At 49.3% G+C, this 20,714-nt stretch overlaps 1 protein-coding gene across 5 annotated transcripts in view; it reads right to left on the bottom strand.

The window, feature by feature from the left end:
• pard3bb (par-3 family cell polarity regulator beta b) overlaps positions 1-20,714 on the bottom strand; it is a 288,351-nt gene that overhangs the window by 145,891 nt on the left and 121,746 nt on the right. For all 5 annotated transcript variants that reach the window (XM_036975336.1, XM_036975337.1, XM_036975335.1 and 2 more), the window contains one exon: positions 11,186-11,265. In XM_036975336.1, the coding sequence (XP_036831231.1) occupies positions 11,186-11,265 (80 nt within the window). The remainder of the gene's footprint in view (positions 1-11,185; positions 11,266-20,714) is intronic.

Below are 20,714 nucleotides of genomic sequence, written 5' to 3' on the forward strand. Positions count from 1 at the left end.
CATAACTACAGGGGAGGGGGTTGTGATCATTATACCTCAACACCAGAACTACAGGGGAGGGGGTTGTGATCATTATACCCCAACACCATAACTACAGGGGAGGGGGTTGTGATCATTATACCCCAACACCATAACTACAGGGGAGGGGGTTGTGATCATTATACCCCAACACCATAACTACAGGGGAGGGGGTTGTGATCATTATACCCCAACACCATAACTACAGGGGAGGGGGTTGTGATCATTATACCCAACACCAGAACTACAGGGGAGGGGGTTGTGATCATTATACCCAACACCAGAACTACAGGGGAGGGGGTTGTGATCATTATACCCAACACCAGAACTACAGGGGAGGGGGTTCTGATCATTATACCCAACACCAGAACTACAGGGGAGGGGGTTGTGATCATTATACCAGAACTACAGCGGAGGGGGTTGTGATCATTATACCCAACACCAGAACTACAGGGGAGGGGGTTGTGATCATTATACCAGAACTACAGGGGAGGGGGTTGTGATCATTATACCCAACACCAGAACTACAGGGGAGGGGGTTGTGATCATTATACCCAACACCAGAACTACAGGGGAGGGGGTTGTGATCATTATACCCAACACCAGAACTACAGGGGAGGGGGTTGTGATCATTATACCCCAACACCAGAACTACAGGGGAGGGGGTTGTGATCAATATACCCAACACCAGAACTACAGGGGAGGGGGATGTGATCATTCTACCCAACACCAGAACTACAGGGGAGGGGGATGTGATCATTCTACCCAACACCAGAACTACAGGGGAGGGGGTTGTGATCATTATACCCAACACCAGAACTACAGGGGAGGGGATTGTGATCATTATACACAACACCAGAACTACAGGGGAGGGGATTGTGATCATTATACCCCAACACCAGAACTACAGGGGAGGGGGTTGTGATCATTATACCCAACACCAGAACTACAGGGGAGGAGGATGTGATCATTATACCAGAACTACAGGGGAGGGGTTTGTGATCATTATACCAGAACTACAGGGGAGGGGGATGTGATCATTATACCCAACACCAGAACTACAGGGGAGGGGGATGTGATCATTCTACCCAACACCAGAACTACAGGGGAGGGGGTTGTGATCATTCTACCCAACACCAGAACTAAAGGGGAGGGGGTTGTGATCATTATACCAGAACTACAGGGGAGGGGGATGTGATCATTCTACCCAACACCAGAACTACAGGGGAGGGGGTTGTGATCATTATACCCCAACACCAGAACTACAGGGGAGGGGGTTGTGATCATTATACCCAACACCAGAACTACAGGGGAGGGGGATGTGATCATTCTACCCAACACCAGAACTACAGGGGAGGGGGATGTGATCATTCTACCCAACACCAGAACTACAGGGGAGGGGGTTGTGATCATTATACCCAACACCAGAACTACAGGGGAGGGGATTGTGATCATTATACACAACACCAGAACTACAGGGGAGGGGAATGTGATCATTATACCCCAACACCAGAACTACAGGGGAGGGGGTTGTGATCATTATACCCAACACCAGAACTACAGGGGAGGAGGATGTGATCATTATACCAGAACTACAGGGGAGGGGTTTGTGATCATTATACCAGAACTACAGGGGAGGGGGATGTGATCATTATACCCAACACCAGAACTACAGGGGAGGGGGATGTGATCATTCTACCACAACACCAGAACTACAGGGGAGGGGGTTGTGATCATTCTACCCAACACCAGAACTAAAGGGGAGGGGGTTGTGATCATTATACCAGAACTACAGGGGAGGGGGATGTGATCATTCTACCCAACACCAGAACTACAGGGGAGGGGGATGTGATCATTATACCCAACACCAGAACTACAGGGGAGGGGGATGTGATCATTACACCCAACACCACAACTACAGGGGAGGGGGATGTGATCATTATACCCAACACCATAACTACAGGGGAGGGGGTTGTGATCATTATACCCAACACCAGAACTACAGGGGAGGGGGTTGTGATCATTATACCAGAACTACAGGGGAGGGGGCTGTGATCATTACACCTAACACCAGAACTACAGGGGAGGGGGATGTGATCATTATACCAGAACTACAGGGGAGGGGGTTGTGATCATTATACCCAACACCAGAACTACAGGGGAGGGGGTTGTGATCATCATACCCAACACCAGAACTACAGGGGATAGGGTTGTGATCATTATACCCAACACCAGAACTACAGGGGAGGGGGTTGTGATCATTATACCAGAACTACAGGGGAGGGGGCTGTGATCATTACACCTAACACCAGAACTACAGGGGAGGGGGATGTGATCATTATACCAGAACTACAGGGGAGGGGGTTGTGATCATTATACCAGAACTACAGGGGAGGAGGTTGTGATCATTATACCAGAACTACAGGGGAGGGGGTTGTGATCATTATACCAGAACTACAGGGGAGGGGGTTGTGATCATTATACCAGAACTACAGGGGAGGGGGTTGTGATCATTATACCAGAACTACAGGGGAGGAGGTTGTGATCATTATACCAGAACTACAGGGGAGGGGGTTGTGATCATTATACCAGAACTACAGGGGAGGGGGTTGTTATCATTATACCAGAACTACAGGGGAGGGGGTTGTGATCATTATACCAGAACTACAGGGGAGGGGGTTGTTATCATTATACCAGAACTACAGGGGAGGAGGTTGTGATCATTATACCAGAACTACAGGGGAGGGGGTTGTGATCATTATACCAGAACTACAGGGGAGGGGGTTGTTATCATTATACCAGAACTACAGGGGAGGGGGTTGTGATCATTATACCAGAACTACAGGGGAGGGGGTTGTGATCATTATACCAAAACTACAGGGGAGGGGGATGTGATCATTATACCCAACACCAGAACTACAGGGGAGGGGGATGTGATCATTATACCAGAACTACAGGGGAGGGGGTTGTGATCATTATACCAGAACTACAGGGGAGGGGGATGTGATCATTATACCAGAACTACAGGGGAGGGGGATGTGATCATTATACCCAACACCAGAACTACAAGGGAGGGGGTTGTGATCATTCTACCCAACACCAGAACTACAGTGGAGGGGGATGTGATCATTATACCCAACACCAGAACTACAGGGTAGGGGGTTGTGATCATTATACCCAACACCAGAACTACAGGGGAGGGGGTTGTGATCATTCTACCAGAACTACAGGGGAGGGGGATGTGATCATTATACCAGAACTACAGTGGAGGGGGTTGTGATCATTCTACCCAACACCAGAACTACAGTGGAGGGGGTTGTGATCATTATACCCCAACACCAGAACTACAGGGGAGGGGGATGTGATCATTATACCAGAACTACAGGGGATGGGGATGTGATCATTATACCAGAACTACCGGGGAGGGGGATGTGATCATTATACCCAACACCAGAACTACAGTGGAGGGGGTTGTGATCATTATACCAGAACTACAGAACTAAAGTATGAAAATGTATGTCAGTAGTTGTGACTTAAATATGAATGAAGGAATGAGGGCTTCTATAGAAGAGATATGGTGCAAGTAAGTAACTTCCATTTGAATGTAGGACTGTTACGGGGGGCTGAGTCACTGGTTACTGGTGCTCTTCCATGTCGTCCCTAGGAGGGCTGAGTCACTGGTTACTGGTGCTCTTCCATGTCGTCCCTAGGAGGGCTGAGTCACTGGTTACTGGTGCTCTTCCATGCCGTCCCTAGGAGGGGTGAGTCACTGGTTACTGGTGCTCTTCCATGCCGTCCCTAGGAGGGGTGAGTCACTGGTTACTGGTGCTCTTCCATGCCGTCCCTAGGAGGGGTGAGTCACTGGTTACTGGTGCTCTTCCATGCCGTCCCTAAGAGGGGTGAGTCACTGGTTACTGGTGCTCTTCCATGTCGTCCCTAGGAGGGCTGAGTCACTGGTTACTGGTGCTCTTCCATGCCGTCCCTAGGAGGGCTGAGTCACTGGTTACTGGTGCTCTTCCATGTCGTCCCTAGGAGGGCTGAGTCACTGGTTACTGGTGTTCTTCCATGCCGTCCCTAGGAGGGGTGAGTCACTGGTTACTGGTGCTCTTCCATGCCGTCTCTAGGAGTGGGCTGAGTCACTGGTTACTGGTGCTCTTTCATGCCGTCCCTAGGAGGAGTGAGTCACTGGTTACTGGTGCTCTTCCATGCCGTCCCTAGGAGGGCTGAGTCACTGGCTTACTGGTGCTCTTCCATGCCGTCCCTAGGAGGGGTGAGTCACTGGTTACTGGTGCTCTTCCATGCCGTCCCTAGGAGGGCTGAGTCACTGGTTACTGGCGCTCTTCCATGCCGTCCCTAGGAGGGCTGAGTCACTGGTTACTGGTGCTCTTCCATGCCGTCCCTAGGAGGGCTGAGTCACTGGCTTACTGGTGCTCTTCCATGTCGTCCCTAGGAGGGCTGAGTCACTGGTTACTGGTGCTCTTCCATGCCGTCCCTAGGAGGGCTGAGTCACTGGTTACTAGTGCTCTTCCATGCCGTCCCTAGGAGGGGTGAGTCACTGGTTACTGGGGCTCTTCCATGCCGTCCCTAGGAGGGCTGAGTCACTGGTTACTGGTGCTCTTCCATGCCGTCCCTAGGAGGGGTGAGTCACTGGTTACTGGTGCTCTTCCATGCCGTCCCTAGGAGGGCTGAGTCACTGGTTACTGGTGCTCTTCCATGCCGTCCCTAGGAGGGCTGAGTCACTGGCTTACTGGTGCTCTTCCATGTCGTCCCTAGGAGGGCTGAGTCACTGGTTACTGGTGCTCTTCCATGCCGTCCCTAGGAGGGCTGAGTCACTGGTTACTAGTGCTCTTCCATGCCGTCCCTAGGAGGGGTGAGTCACTGGTTACTGGGGCTCTTCCATGCCGTCCCTAGGAGGGCTGAGCCACTGGTTACTGGTGCTCTTCCATGCCGTCCCTAGGAGGGGTGAGTCACTGGTTACTGGTGCTCTTCCATGCCGTCCCTAGGAGGGCTGAGTCACTGGTTACTGGTGCTCTTCCATGCCGTCCCTAGGAGGGGTGAGTCACTGGCTTACTGGTGCTCTTCCATGCCGTCCCTAGGAGGGGTGAGTCACTGGTTACTGGTGCTCTTCCATGTCGTCCCTAGGAGGGCTGAGTCACTGGTTACTGGTGCTCTTCCATGCCGCCCCTAGGAGGGCTGAGTCACTGGTTACTGGTGCTCTTCCATGCCGTCCCTAGGAGGGCTGAGTCACTGGTTACTAGTGCTCTTCCATGCCGTCCCTAGGAGGGGTGAGTCACTGGTTACTGGGGCTCTTCCATGCCGTCCCTAGGAGGGCTGAGTCACTGGTTACTGGTGCTCTTCCATGCCGTCCCTAGGAGGGGTGAGTCACTGGTTACTGGTGCTCTTCCATGCCGTCCCTAGGAGGGCTGAGTCACTGGTTACTGGTGCTCTTCCATGCCGTCCCTAGGAGGGCTGAGTCACTGGCTTACTGGTGCTCTTCCATGTCGTCCCTAGGAGGGCTGAGTCACTGGTTACTGGTGCTCTTCCATGCCGTCCCTAGGAGGGCTGAGTCACTGGTTACTAGTGCTCTTCCATGCCGTCCCTAGGAGGGGTGAGTCACTGGTTACTGGGGCTCTTCCATGCCGTCCCTAGGAGGGCTGAGTCACTGGTTACTGGTGCTCTTCCATGCCGTCCCTAGGAGGGGTGAGTCACTGGTTACTGGTGCTCTTCCATGCCGTCCCTAGGAGGGCTGAGTCACTGGTTACTGGTGCTCTTCCATGCCGTCCCTAGGAGGGGTGAGTCACTGGCTTACTGGTGCTCTTCCATGCCGTCCCTAGGAGGGGTGAGTCACTGGTTACTGGTGCTCTTCCATGTCGTCCCTAGGAGGGCTGAGTCACTGGCTTACTGGTGCTCTTCCATGTCGTCCCTAAGAGGGCTGAGTCACTGGTTACTGGTGCTCTTCCATGCCGTCCCTAGGAGGGCTGAGTCACTGGTTACTAGTGCTCTTCCATGCCGTCCCTAGGAGGGGTGAGTCACTGGTTACTGGTGCTCTTCCATGCCGCCCCTAGGAGGGCTGAGTCACTGGTTACTGGTGCTCTTCCATGCCGTCCCTAGGAGGGGTGAGTCACTGGTTACTGGTGCTCTTCCATGCCATCCCTAGGAGGGCTGAGTCACTGGTTACTGGTGCTCTTCCATGCCGTCCCTAGGAGGGGTGAGTCACTGGCTTACTGGTGCTCTTCCATGCCGTCCCTAGGAGGGGTGAGTCACTGGTTACTGGTGCTCTTCCATGTCGTCCCTAGGAGGGCTGAGTAACTGGTTACTGGTGCTCTTCCATGCCGTCGCTAGGAGGGCTGAGTCACTGGTTACTGGTGCTCTTCCATGTCGTCCCTAGGAGGGCTGAGTCACTGGCTTACTGGTGCTCTTCCATGTCATCCCTAGGAGGGGTGAGTCACTGGTTACTGGTGCTCTTCCATGCCGTCCCTAAGAGGGGTGAGTCACTGGTTACTGGTGCTCTTCCATGTCGTCCCTAGGAGGGCTGAGTCACTGGTTACTGGGGCTCTTCCATGCCGTCCCTAGGAGGGGTGAGTCACTGGCTTACTGGTGCTCTTCCATGCCATCCCTAGGAGGGCTGAGTCACTGGTTACTGGTGCTCTTCCATGTCGTCCCTAGGAGGGCTGAGTCACTGGCTTACTGGTGCTCTTCCATGCCGTCCCTAGGAGGGCTGAGTCACTGGCTTACTGGTGCTCTTCCATGTCGTCCCTAGGAGGGGTGAGTCACTGGTTACTGGTGCTCTTCCATGTCGTCCCTAGGAGGGCTGAGTCACTGGCTTACTGGTGCTCTTCCATGCCGTCCCTAGGAGGGGTGAGTCACTGGCTTACTGGTGCTCTTCCATGCCGTCCCTAGGAGGGGTGAGTCACTGGTTACTGGTGCTCTTCCATGTCGTCCCTAGGAGGGCTGAGTCACTGGCTTACTGGTGCTCTTCCATGTCGTCCCTAAGAGGGCTGAGTCACTGGTTACTGGTGCTCTTCCATGCCGTCCCTAGGAGGGCTGAGTCACTGGTTACTAGTGCTCTTCCATGCCGTCCCTAGGAGGGGTGAGTCACTGGTTACTGGTGCTCTTCCATGCCGCCCCTAGGAGGGCTGAGTCACTGGTTACTGGTGCTCTTCCATGCCGTCCCTAGGAGGGGTGAGTCACTGGTTACTGGTGCTCTTCCATGCCATCCCTAGGAGGGCTGAGTCACTGGTTACTGGTGCTCTTCCATGCCGTCCCTAGGAGGGGTGAGTCACTGGCTTACTGGTGCTCTTCCATGCCGTCCCTAGGAGGGGTGAGTCACTGGTTACTGGTGCTCTTCCATGTCGTCCCTAGGAGGGCTGAGTAACTGGTTACTGGTGCTCTTCCATGCCGTCGCTAGGAGGGCTGAGTCACTGGTTACTGGTGCTCTTCCATGTCGTCCCTAGGAGGGCTGAGTCACTGGCTTACTGGTGCTCTTCCATGTCATCCCTAGGAGGGGTGAGTCACTGGTTACTGGTGCTCTTCCATGCCGTCCCTAAGAGGGGTGAGTCACTGGTTACTGGTGCTCTTCCATGTCGTCCCTAGGAGGGCTGAGTCACTGGTTACTGGGGCTCTTCCATGCCGTCCCTAGGAGGGGTGAGTCACTGGCTTACTGGTGCTCTTCCATGCCATCCCTAGGAGGGCTGAGTCACTGGTTACTGGTGCTCTTCCATGTCGTCCCTAGGAGGGCTGAGTCACTGGCTTACTGGTGCTCTTCCATGCCGTCCCTAGGAGGGCTGAGTCACTGGCTTACTGGTGCTCTTCCATGTCGTCCCTAGGAGGGGTGAGTCACTGGTTACTGGTGCTCTTCCATGTCGTCCCTAGGAGTGCTGAGTCACTGGCTTACTGGTGCTCTTCCATGTCATCCCTAGGAGGGGTGAGTCACTGGTTACTGGTGCTCTTCCATGCCGTCCCTAGGAGGGGTGAGTCACTGGCTTACTGGTGCTCTTCCATGCTGTCCCTAGGAGGGGTGAGTCACTGGCTTACTGGTGCTCTTCCATGCCATACCTAGGAGGGCTGAGTCACTGGTTACTGGTGCTCTTCCATGCCGTCCCTAGGAGGGCTGAGTCACTGGTTACTGGTGCTCTTCCATGTCGTCCCTAGGAGGGCTGAGTCACTGGCTTATTGGTGCTCTTCCATGCCGTCCCTAGGAGGGCTGAGTCACTGGCTTACTGGTGCTCTTCCATGCCGTCCCTAGGAGGGCTGAGTCACTGGTTACTGGTGCTCTTCCATGTCGTCCCTAGGAGGGCTGAGTCACTGGCTTACTGGTGCTCTTCCATGCCGTCCCTATGAGGGCTGAGTCACTGGTTACTGGTGCTCTTCCATGTCGTCCCTAGGAGGGCTGAGTCACTGGTTACTGGTGCTCTTCCATGTCGTCCCTAGGAGGGCTGAGTCACTGGCTTACTGGTGCTCTTCCATGCCGTCCCTATGAGGGCTGAGTCACTGGTTACTGGTGCTCTTCCATGTCGTCCCTAGGAGGGCTGAGTCACTGGCTTACTGGTGCTCTTCCATGCCGTCCCTAGGAGGGCTGAGTCACTGGCTTACTGGTGCTCTTCCATGTCGTCCCTAGGAGGGGTGAGTCACTGGTTACTGGTGCTCTTCCATGCCGTCCCTAGGAGGGGTGAGTCACTGGCTTACTGGTGCTCTTCCATGCCGTCCCTAGGAGGGGTGAGTCACTGGCTTACTGGTGCTCTTCCATGCCATCCCTAGGAGGGCTGAGTCACTGGCTTACTGGTGCTCTTCCATGTCGTCCTTAGGAGGGGTGCCTGGGTTGAGTCGCTGACGTGATCTTAATTTCTGGGTTGGAGTTGACCTGTTCTGTTCACTGACCTGTTCACTGGACATGCTACCTGTCCCAGACCTGTTGTTTTCAACTCTCTAGAGACAGCAGGAGCAGTAGAGATGCTCTTAAAGTCCCGTCAGTCCGCTGACAGAAGTAGCAACTAGTCAGCAAGGGAGCTAACATCCCCCCTAGTCCTGTAGTGGGGCGCTAACATCCCCCCTAGTCCTGTAGTGGGGAGCTAACATCCCCCCAAGTCCTGTAGTGGGGAGCTAACATCCCCCCTAGTCCTGTAGTTGGGAGCTAACATCCCCCTGGCCTAGTCCTGTAGTGGGGAGCTAACATCCCCCCAAGTCCTGTAGTGGGGAGCTAACATCCCCCCTAGTCCTGTAGTGGGGAGCTAACATCCCCCCAAGTCCTGTAGTGGGAAGCTAACATCCCCCCTAGTCCTGTAGTTGGGAGCTAACATCCCCCTGGCCTAGTCCTGTAGTGGGGAGCTAACATCCCCCCTAGTCCTGTAGTGGGGAGCTAACATCCCCCCTAGACCTGTAGTGGGGAGCTAACATCCCCCCTAGTCCTGTAGTGGGGAGCTAACATCCCCCCTGGTCCTGTAGTGGGGAGCTAACATCCCCCCTAGTCCTGTAGTGGGGAGCTAACATCCCCCCTAGTCCTGTAGTGGGGAGCTAACATCCCCCCTAGTCCTGTAGTGGGGAGCTAACATCCCCCCTAGTCCTGTAGTGGGGAGCTAACATCCCCCCTAGTCCTGTAGTGGGACGTGATGTGTCTGTGTGTGTGTGTGTGTGTGTGTGTGTATGTGTGGGCTCCCTGCCCGTCTCTCATCCCTCGCTCCCTGCCCATCTCTCATCCCTCGCTCCCTGCCCGTCACTCATCCCTCGCTCCCTGCCCGTCTCTCATCCCTCGCTCCCTGCCCGTCTCTCATCCCTCGCTCCCTGCCCGTCTCTCATCCCTCGCTCCCTGCCTGTCTCTCTCATCCCTCGCTCCCTGCCCGTCTCTCATCCCTCGCTCCCTGCCCGTCTCTCTCATCCCTCGCTCCCTGCCCGTCTCTCTCATCCCTCGCTCCCTGCCCATCTCTCATCCCCTGCCCATCTCTCATCCCTCGCTCCCTGCCCGTCTCTCTCATCCCTCACTCCCTACCCTTCTCTCATTCCTCGCTCCCTGCCCCTCTCTCATCCCTCACTCCCTGCCCCGCTCTCATCCCTCACTCCCTGCCCATCTGTCTCATCCCTCGCTCCCTGCCCTGCACTCATCCCTCACTCCCTGCCCATCTGTCTCATCCCTCACTCCCTGCCCCGCTCTCATCCCTCACTCCCTGCCCATCTGTCTCATCCCTCGCTCCCTGCCCCGCACTCATCCCTCACTCCCTGCCCATCTGTCTCATCCCTCACTCCCTGCCCCGCTCTCATCCCTCACTCCCTGCCCATCTGTCTCATCCCTCGCTCCCTGCCCCGCTCTCATTCCTCGCTCCCTGCCCCTCTCTCATCCCTCGCTCCCTGCCCCTCTCTCATCCCTCGCTCCCTGCCCATCTGTCTCATCCCTCGCTCCCTGCCCCGCTCTCATTCCTCGCTCTCTGCCCCTCTCATCCCTCACTCCCTGTCCATCTGTCTCATCCCTCGCTCCCTGCCCCTCTCTCATCCCTCACTCCCTGTCCATCTGTCTCATCCCTCGCTCCCTGCCCCTCTCTCATCCCTCACTCCCTGTCCATCTGTCTCATCCCTCGCTCCCTGCCCCTCTCTCATCCCTCACTCCCTGTCCATCTGTCTCATCCCTCGCTCCCTGCCCCTCTCTCATCCCTCACTCCCTGTCCATCTGTCTCATCTCTCGCTCCCTGCCCGTCTCTCATTCCTCGCTCTCTGCCCCTCTCATCCCTCACTCTCTGTCCATCTGTCTCATCCCTCGCTCCCTGCCCGTCTCTCATCCCTCACTCCCTGTCCATCTGTCTCATCCCTCGCTCCCTGCCCGTCTCTCATCCTGTCATTCTGTCTGTATGTTTAAATAAATAACACAGTTTACTACAGACCACTACTGGACTAGTTATGTGTGACCAGCTAGTAGACACAGTATTGGATCAAGATTGATGCTACTCTATGACTAATGGCTAGTACGTACACACTCTGGATAAGGACACATGCTAAATGTTTTTCTAAATAAAAAAAATCACTTGATATGCAAATTTGGCTCAGCCTTGATCTTCTCATTGGAGAGCAGAGCTTCATGCTGAATTATAATACTTAGTTAATTATATAGGACAGAAAATGGAACATCAACACAGTACAAGAACACACACGCAGGTACACACACACACACACACACACGTCTTACCTGAGAGAGAATGTGTTGAGTTTGGAAGTCGAGACATCAGCTCTGTGTCCTCCTGTCTTGTCCAGTCCATGGTTCACCCCCTGTAGGGAATAACAACATATTAACACGTCAGTGATCCAACCATAACATATTAACACTTCAGAGATCCAACAATAACATATTAACACTTCAGTGATCCAACCATAACATAACATATTAACACTCCAGTGATCCAACCATAACATATTAACACTCCAGTGATCCAACCATAACATATTAACACTTCAGTGATCCAACCATAACATATTAACACTCCAGTGATCCAACCATAACATTTTAACACTCCAGTGATCCAACCATAACATATTAACACTCCAGTGATCCAACCATAACATATTAACACTTCAGTGATCCAACCATAACATAACATATTAACACGTCAGTGATCCAACCATAACATATTAACACTCCAGTGATCCAACCATAACATAACATATTAACACTTCAGTGATCCAACCATAACATAACATATTAACACGTCAGTGATCAAACCATAACATATTAACACTTCAGTGATCCAACCATAACATATTAACACTCCAGTGATCCAACCATAACATATTAACACTTCAGTGATCCAACCATAACATATTAACACTTCAGTGATCCAACCATAACATATTAACACTCCAGTGATCCAACCATAACATATTAACACTCCAGTGATCCAACCATAACATATTAACACTTCAGTGATCAACCATAACATATTAACACGTCAGTGATCCAACCATAACATATTAACACTTCAGTGATCCAACCATAACATAACATATTAACACTCCAGTGATCCAACCATAACATAACATATTAACACTCCAGTGATCCAACCATAACATATTAACACTCCAGTGATCCAACCATAACATATTAACACTCCAGTGATCCAACCATAACATACTAACACTTCAGTGATCCAACCATAACATATTAACACTCCAGTGATCCAACCATAACATATTAACACTTCAGTGATCCAACCATAACATAACATATTAACACTCCAGTGATCCAACCATAATATATTAACACTCCAGTGATCCAACCATAACATATTAACACTTCAGTGATCCAACCATAACATATTAACACTTCAGTGATCCAAACATAACATATTAACACTTCAGTGATCCAACCATAACATATTAACACTCCAGTGATCCAACCATAACATATTAACACTCCAGTGATCCAACAATAACATAACATATTAACACTCCAGTGATCCAACCATAACATACTAACACTTCAGTGATCCAACCATAACATATTAACACTTCAGTGATCCAACCATAACATATTAACACTTCAGTGATCCAACCATAACATATTAACACTTCAGTGATCCAACCATAACATATTAACACTTCAGTGATCCAACCATAACATATTAACACTCCAGTAATCCAACCATAACATATCAACACTTCAGTGATCAACCATAACATATTAACACTTCAGTGATCCAACCATAACATATTAACACTTCAGTAATCCAACCATAACATAACATATTAACACTCCAGTAATCCAACCATAACATAACATATTAACACTTCAGTGATCCAACCATAACATATTAACACTTCAGTGATCCAACCATAACACATTAACACTTCAGTGATCCAACTATAACATATTAACACTTCAGTGATCCAACCATAACATAACATAATGTATGTGTGTACTATGTGTGTACTGTGTGTACTGTGTATACAGTGTGTGTACTATGTGTACAGTGTGTACTGTGTGTGTGTGTGTGTGTGTTTGTGTACTGTGTGTGTACTGTGTGTTTGTGTGTGTGTGTGTGTGTGTACTATGTGTACTGTGTATACAGTGTGTGTACTGTGTGTACAGTGTGTACTGTGTGTGTGTGTGTGTGTGTGTGTGTGTGTGTACTGTGTGTTTGTGTGTGTGTGTGTGTGTGTGTGTACAGTGTGTACAGTGTGTACTGTGTGTGTGTGTACAGTGTGTACAGTGTGTACAGTGTGTACAGTGTGTGTAATGTGTGTGTACAGTGTGTACAGTGTGTGTACTGTGTGTGTGTGTGTGTGTGTGTGCATATGTGTGTGTGTGTGTGTGTGTGTACAGTGTGTGTAATGTGTGTGTGTACTGTGTGTGTACTGTGTGTGTACTGCGTGTGTACTGTGTGTACTGTGTGTGTACTGTGTGTGTACTGTGTGCGTAATGTATGTACTGTGTGTGTACTGTGTGTACTGTGTGTGTACTGTGTGTACTGTGTGTGTGCACAGTGTGTGTACAGTGTGTGTACTGTGTGTGTACAGTGTGTGTACTGTGTGTGTACTGTGTGTGTGTACTGTGTGTGTACTGTGTGTGTGTACTGTGTGTGTACTGTGTGTGTACTGTGTGTACAGTGTGTGTACTGTGTGTACAGTGTGTGTAATGTGTGTGTACTGTGTGTACTGTGTATACAGTGCGTGTACTGTGTATACAGTGTGTGTACTGTGTGTACTGTGTGTGTACTGTGTGTACTGTGTGTACTGTGTGTGTACTGTGTGTGTACTGTGTGTACTGTGTGTGTACTGTGTGTACTGTGTGTACTGTGTGTGTACTGTGTGTGTACTGTGTGTACTGTGTATACAGTGTGTACTGTGTGTACTGTGTGTGTACTGTGTGTGTACTGTGTGTATACTGTGTGTGTACTGTGTGTGTACTGTGTGTACTGTGTATACAGTGTGTACTGTGTGTAATGTGTGTGTACTGTGTGTACTGTGTGTACTGTGTGTACTGTGTGTGTACTGTGTGTGTACTGTGTGTGTACTGTGTGTACTGTGTGTGTACTGTGTGTACTGTGTGTGTACTGTGTGTACTGTGTGTACTGTGTGTGTACTGTGTGTGTACTGTGTGTACTGTGTGTGTACTGTGTGTGTACTGTGTGTGTACTGTGTGTGTACTGTGTGTACTGTGTGTGTACTGTGTGTGTACTGTGTGTGTACTGTGTGTACTGTGTGTACTGTGTGTGTACTGTGTGTGTACTGTGTGTGTACTGTGTGTACTGTGTGTACTGTGTGTGTACTGTGTGTACTGTGTGTACTGTGTGTGTACTGTGTGTGTACTGTGTGTGTACTGTGTGTGTACTGTGTGTACTGTGTGTACTGTGTGTACTGTGTGTGTACTGTGTGTACTGTGTGTACTGTGTGTACTGTGTGTGTACTGTGTGTACTGTGTGTGTACTGTGTGTACTGTGTGTACTGTGTGTACTGTGTGTACTGTGTGTACTGTGTGTGTACTGTGTGTACTGTGTGTGTACTGTGTGTACTGTGTGTACTGTGTGTACTGTGTGTGTACTGTGTGTACTGTGTGTGTACTGTGTGTACTGTGTGTGTACTGTGTGTGTACTGTGTGTACTGTGTGTGTACTGTGTGTGTACTGTGTGTACTGTGTGTACTGTGTGTGTACTGTGTGTGTACTGTGTGTGTACTGTGTGTACTGTGTGTGTACTGTGTGTGTACTGTGTGTACTGTGTGTACTGTGTGTGTACTGTGTGTACTGTGTGTGTACTGTGTGTGTACTGTGTGTGTACTGTGTGTACTGTGTGTACTGTGTGTGTACTGTGTGTGTACTGTGTGTGTACTGTGTGTACTGTGTACTGTGTGTGTACTGTGTGTACTGTGTGTACTGTGTGTGTACTGTGTGTGTACTGTGTGTACTGTGTGTACTGTGTACTGTGTGTGTACTGTGTGTACTGTGTGTGTACTGTGTGTAATGTGTGTACTGTGTGTACTGTGTGTACTGTGTGTACTGTGTATACTGTGTACTGTGTGTGTACTGTGTGTACTGTGTGTGTACTGTGTGTGTACTGTGTGTACTGTGTGTACTGTGTGTACTGTGTACTGTGTGTACTGTGTGTGTACTGTGTGTACTGTGTGTACTGTGTGTACTGTGTACTGTGTGTGTACTGTGTGTACTGTGTGTGTACTGTGTGTACTGTGTGTACTGTGTGTACTGTGTACTGTGTGTGTACTGTGTGTACTGTGTGTGTACTGTGTGTACTGTGTGTACTGTGTGTACTGTGTGTGTACTGTGTGTGTACTGTGTGTACTGTGTGTGTACTGTGTGTACTGTGTGTACTGTGTGTACTGTGTACTGTGTGTGTACTGTGTGTACTGTGTGTGTACTGTGTGTACTGTGTGTACTGTGTGTACTGTGTACTGTGTGTACTGTGTGTACTGTGTGTACTGTGTACTGTGTGTGTACTGTGTGTACTGTGTGTACTGTGGCATTCAGAAAGTATTCAGACCCCCTTTTCTACGTTCCAGCCTTGTTCTAAAATGGACACAAAACCCCATAATGACAAAGCAACAAACTGGTTTTTCATGTTTTTTTGCAAATGTCTTTAATACATTTTAAAAAACTGAAATTTCACATTCACATAAGTTTTCAGACCCTTTACTCAGCCTCCAGTCTTCTTGGGTAGGACGCTACACGCTTGGTACACCTGTATTTGGAGAGTTTCTCCTGTTCTTCTCTGCAGATCCTCTCAACCTCTGTCAGGTTGGATGGGGAGTGTCGATGCACAGCTACAGGGAACGTGGTGATGAGGCTTGTGGAACGTTGGCCAAGGGGGAGCAATTATCACCACAGACAATTTATTCACTTCAACTGTCATTTTGGTGAGAAAAAAATATCGCTTGCAAAGAGAACAAGTCTGTCTGGCACCATGAACAAAGTGAGACGGGAGCTCCCTCCCTCTGAGCAAGATAAAGGCTCATGCACAGCCGTTTGAACAGCGACACAATACAGAGGAAACCGGAGACTATTACGGTCTACAACCACAGAAAGGTACGCCGATCAGCCAAATGACAGTTACAACAACTCGTGTCAACTGATAGGACAAAGGGAAAGCAGCTAACACCAACTAACGCCATCGTGTGAAGACTCACACAAGCACGAACTGACAATCATTTAAATACTTTTTTCACTTTCATTACAAATGTCCTTATTGTTTTTGTTTTGTTGTGCTATTCATTTAGACCATTTGATGCTTACACTTTTAAGCTACGGATGTTTTCATCATTTTATTATTTTGCCCATGTGGGGTGGTTGGGGTCATTTAGAATACATTTAAAGAAATCCCTTATAAAATAAGCTGTTACCGTATTCCTACGGTTAGGACTTTCTGTTTCACAGTTGTAACAAAAGCGTCGCACAAATACTATTGTGTTTTTACAGTAAGATAAAATACTATTGTGTTTTTACAGTAAGATAAAATACTATTGTGTTTTTACAGTAAGATAAAATACTATTGTGTTTTTACAGTAACATAAAATACTATTGTGTTTTTACAGTAAGATAAAATACTATTGTGTTTTTACAGTAACATAAAATACTATTGTGTTTTTACAGTAACATAAAATACTATTGTGTTTTTACAGTAACATAAAATACTATTGTGTTTTTACAGTAACATTAAAATACTATTGTGTTATTACAGTACCATAAAATACTATGTGTTTTTACAGTAACATTAAAATACTATTGTGTTATTACAGTAACATAAAATACTATTGTGTTTTTACAGTATTATAAAATACTATTGTGTTTTTACAGTAACATTAAAATACTAGTGTTATTATTATTATTTTTTTAAATAATAAAAATAAAATATTATTCTATAAATGTTCCCCAAGGCCTTCATTAAAACACAACTAAAGTATGTATTTTAACGTAATAGCGTATCTGAAATATACACGTATTCAGTCAATAAATGACCTGCTCGTTAACCTTGAAGGACCGGAAACCTCGAGGCCCGGACGCTCTTAAGGTAAAATACTAGAGGGAATTATTTAGGGTTGGTTGTTGGTCACGCGCGAAAAGAAACAACAGAAACAGGAGATGGTCCATTTGATTGGTTGGCTAAAATGGAACCCCATATTCCTGATAAAGTGCACTACTTTTCTTGACAAGAGATCCAAGTGGTCCCTGGGTAAAATAAGTACACTATATTGGTGTCATTTGGGACGGTGTACTTGATGTCTTCAAGTACACCCCCCCCCCCCCCCCACCCTCTCTATTAATTACAATAGGGTTAATGGACTAAATCAATTCTCGTCTATCATCACACTGCTCAGCATATTCATGAAACTACACACGACACGCGCCATAAAGCAGTGAAACCTGTGGAGTTTCTCCATGAATCTACACACGACACGCGCCATAAAGCAGTGAAACCTGTGGAGTTTCTCCATGAATCTCGTGCTGGAAGCCAACATTTACCGCTGGTAAGAAATCAACAAGATATTAACACATCAAATAGCAAACGGGTTGTTGTTGTTTTTGTTGGTCTATTTAAAGTGAAAAGCTCCTTTATGTTGACAACATTATGACGTAAAACAGATGTCCCTGCCAACCATGAACAAGGATCATCATAAATTAAACTTGGAGCCATCTGTCCACTTTGTCAAATCAAACCGATAGAAAACAAGTCTCTATTCGGGATATGATTAAAGACACAGGAAGTCATTCACTAAGCGTTTCTATTCGGGATATGAATAAAGACACAGGAAGTCATTCACTAAGCGTTTCCCTGTTAGACTGCTGCTAAGGGAAAAGGATTAAACATGTCTAGAGGCTGGTTGTCTGAACCATGTCTAGAGGCTGGGGGTCTGAACCATGTCTAGAGGCTGGGGGTCTGAACCATGTCTAGAGGCTGGGTGTCTGAACCATGTCTAGAGGCTGGGGGTCTGAACCATGTCTAGAGGCTGGGGGTCTGAACCATGTCTAGAGGCTGGGGGTCTGAACCATGTTTAGAGGATGGGGGTCTGAACCATGTCTAGAGGCTGGGGGACCTGAACCATGTCTAGAGGCTGGGGGTAGAAACCATGTTTAGAGGCTGGGGGTCTGAACCATGTCTAGATGCTGGGGGTCTGAACCATGTCTAGAGGCTGGGGGTCTGAACCATGTTTAGAGACTGGGGGTCTGAACCATGTTTAGAGACTGGGGGTCTGAACCATGTCTAGAGGCTGGGGGTAGAAACCATGTTTAGAGGCTGGGGGTCTGAACCATGTCTAGATGCTGGGGGTCAGAACCATGTCTAGAGGCTGGGGGTCTGAACCATGTCTAGAGACTGGGGATTTGAACCATGTCTAGAGGCTGGGGGTTTGAACCATGTCTAGAGGCTGGGGGTAGAAACCATGTTTAGAGACTGGGAGTCTGAACCATGTCTAGAGGCTGGGGGTCTGAACCATGTCTAGAGGCTGGGGTCTCAACCATGTCTAGAGGCTGGGGGTCTGAACCATATCTAGAGGCTGGGGGTCTGAACCATGTCTAGAGGCTGGGGGTCTGAACCATGTCTAGAGGCTGGGGGTCTGAACCATGTTTAGAGGATGGGGGTCTGAACCATGTCTAGAGGCTGGGGGACCTGAACCATGTCTAGAGGCTGGGGGTAGAAACCATGTTTAGAGGCTGGGGGTCTGAACCATGTCTAGATGCTGGGGGTCTGAACCATGTCTAGAGGCTGGGGGTCTGAACCATGTCTAGGGGCTGGGGGTGAGAACCATGTCTAGAGGCTGGGGGTCTGAACCATGTCTAGAGGCTGGGGGTCTGAACCATGTCTAGAGGCTGGGGGTCTGAACCATGTCTAGAGGCTTGGGGTCTGAACCATGTCTAGAGGCTGGGGGACCTGAACCATGTCTAGAGGCTGGGGGTAGAAACCATGTCTAGATGCTGGGGGTCTGAACCATGTCTAGAGGCTGGGGGTCTGAACCATGTCTAGGGGCTGGGGGTCTGAACCATGTCTAGAGGCTGGGGGTCTGAACCATGTCTAGAGGCTGGGGGTCTCCTAAAAAAAGGCATGACTGATATTTGTTCATGAGTTTCATGTCTTAGCTGAGGTTGTACACACACACACCATGAACATCTATACTGACATCAACACAGCTTGGTCCTCACACAACCTCACCGTCCCCCACAAGAGTTGATTTACAGTGTTAGCTAAAGCTACAATAACACTATTGTGTTCCTGTATTAACCCCAGAGGGTTAAGAGAGATCAGTAAATACTCCCAGTCCAATTAGAGAGAGACGGAGACAGAGGAGACAGCGCCCCCTAGGGGACCGGAGTGCTAATGACCCGAGGTGCTGCCGGAACCACATCTGATAAATACCAACTGGAACACGATGGACAAATAAATACACACCTACATCAATCACCTAGCAACGACCAATCAAAAAAAAGACCTGCGTCAAACTGTCTACTACACATCTTAGCTAACAGGTCTGCTACTAGATACAGTTGGAACCACATCAACACCTTACCTTCTCAAACTTCTCCTTGGTGACCCCCAGACTGAATTAGCTCGCCTGATTCACCTAATCAAGGGCTTGATAATTAGTTGCTATGGAAAATATTAAATCTACAGAACGGCTGGGGGTCCCCGAGGAGAGGTTAAAACGACTGCCTTAGTCTACACCTCGAGACTACAGATGAATAAATATCTAGGTCTTACCTACTAGACCACAACTATCAAACACCTATCACCTAGAGACTATAGATGAATAAATATCTAGGCCTACGTCAAACATCTATCACCTAGAGACTATAGATTAATAAATATCTAGGCCTACGTCAAACACCCAGCGACCAAGTCTAACGCTCTCTCTCCCTTTCTCCCTCGCTCTCTCTCCCTCTATCCCTCGCTCTCTCTCCCTTTCTCTCTCTCCCTTTCTCCCTCGCTCTCTCTCCCTTTCTCCCTCTATCCCTCGCTCTCTCTCCCTTTCTCTCTCTCCCTTTCTCCCTCGCTCTCTCCCTTTCTCCCTTTCTCTCTCTCCCTTTCTCTCTCTCCCTTTCTCCCTTTCTCTCTCTCCCTTTCTCTCTCTCCCTTTCTCTCTCTACCTTTCTACCTCGCTCTCTCTCCCTTTCTCTCTCTCCCTTTCTCTCTCTACCTTTCTCCCTCGCTCTCTCCCTTTCTCCCTTTCTCTCTCTCCCTTTCTCTCTCTCCCTTTCTCCCTTTCTCTCTCTCCCTTTCTCTCTCTCCCTTTCTCTCTCTACCTTTCTACCTCGCTCTCTCTCCCTTTCTCTCTCTCCCTTTCTCTCTCTACCTTTCTCCCTCGCTCTCTCTCCCTTTCTCCCTCGCTCTCTCTCCCTCTATCCCTCGCTCTCTCTCCCTTTCTCCCTCGCTCTCTCCCTTTCTCCCTTTCTCTCTCTCCCTTTCTCTCTCTCCCTTTCTCCCTTTCTCTCTCTCCCTTTCTCTCTCTCCCTTTCTCTCTCTACCTTTCTACCTCGCTCTCTCTCCCTTTCTCTCTCTCCCTTTCTCTCTCTCCCTTTCTCCCTCGCTCTCTCTCCCTTTCTCCCTCGCTCTCTCTCCCTCTATCCCTCGCTCTCTCTCCCTTTCTCTCTCTCCCTTTCTCCCTCGCTCTCTCCCTTTCTCCCTTTCTCTCTCTCCCTTTCTCTCTCTCCCTTTCTCCCTTTCTCTCTCTCCCTTTCTCTCTCTCCCTTTCTCTCTCTACCTTTCTACCTCGCTCTCTCTCCC

Source organism: Oncorhynchus mykiss, chromosome 3, assembly GCF_013265735.2.
Source record: "Oncorhynchus mykiss isolate Arlee chromosome 3, USDA_OmykA_1.1, whole genome shotgun sequence".
Classification (NCBI taxonomy): Eukaryota; Metazoa; Chordata; class Actinopteri; order Salmoniformes; family Salmonidae; genus Oncorhynchus; species Oncorhynchus mykiss.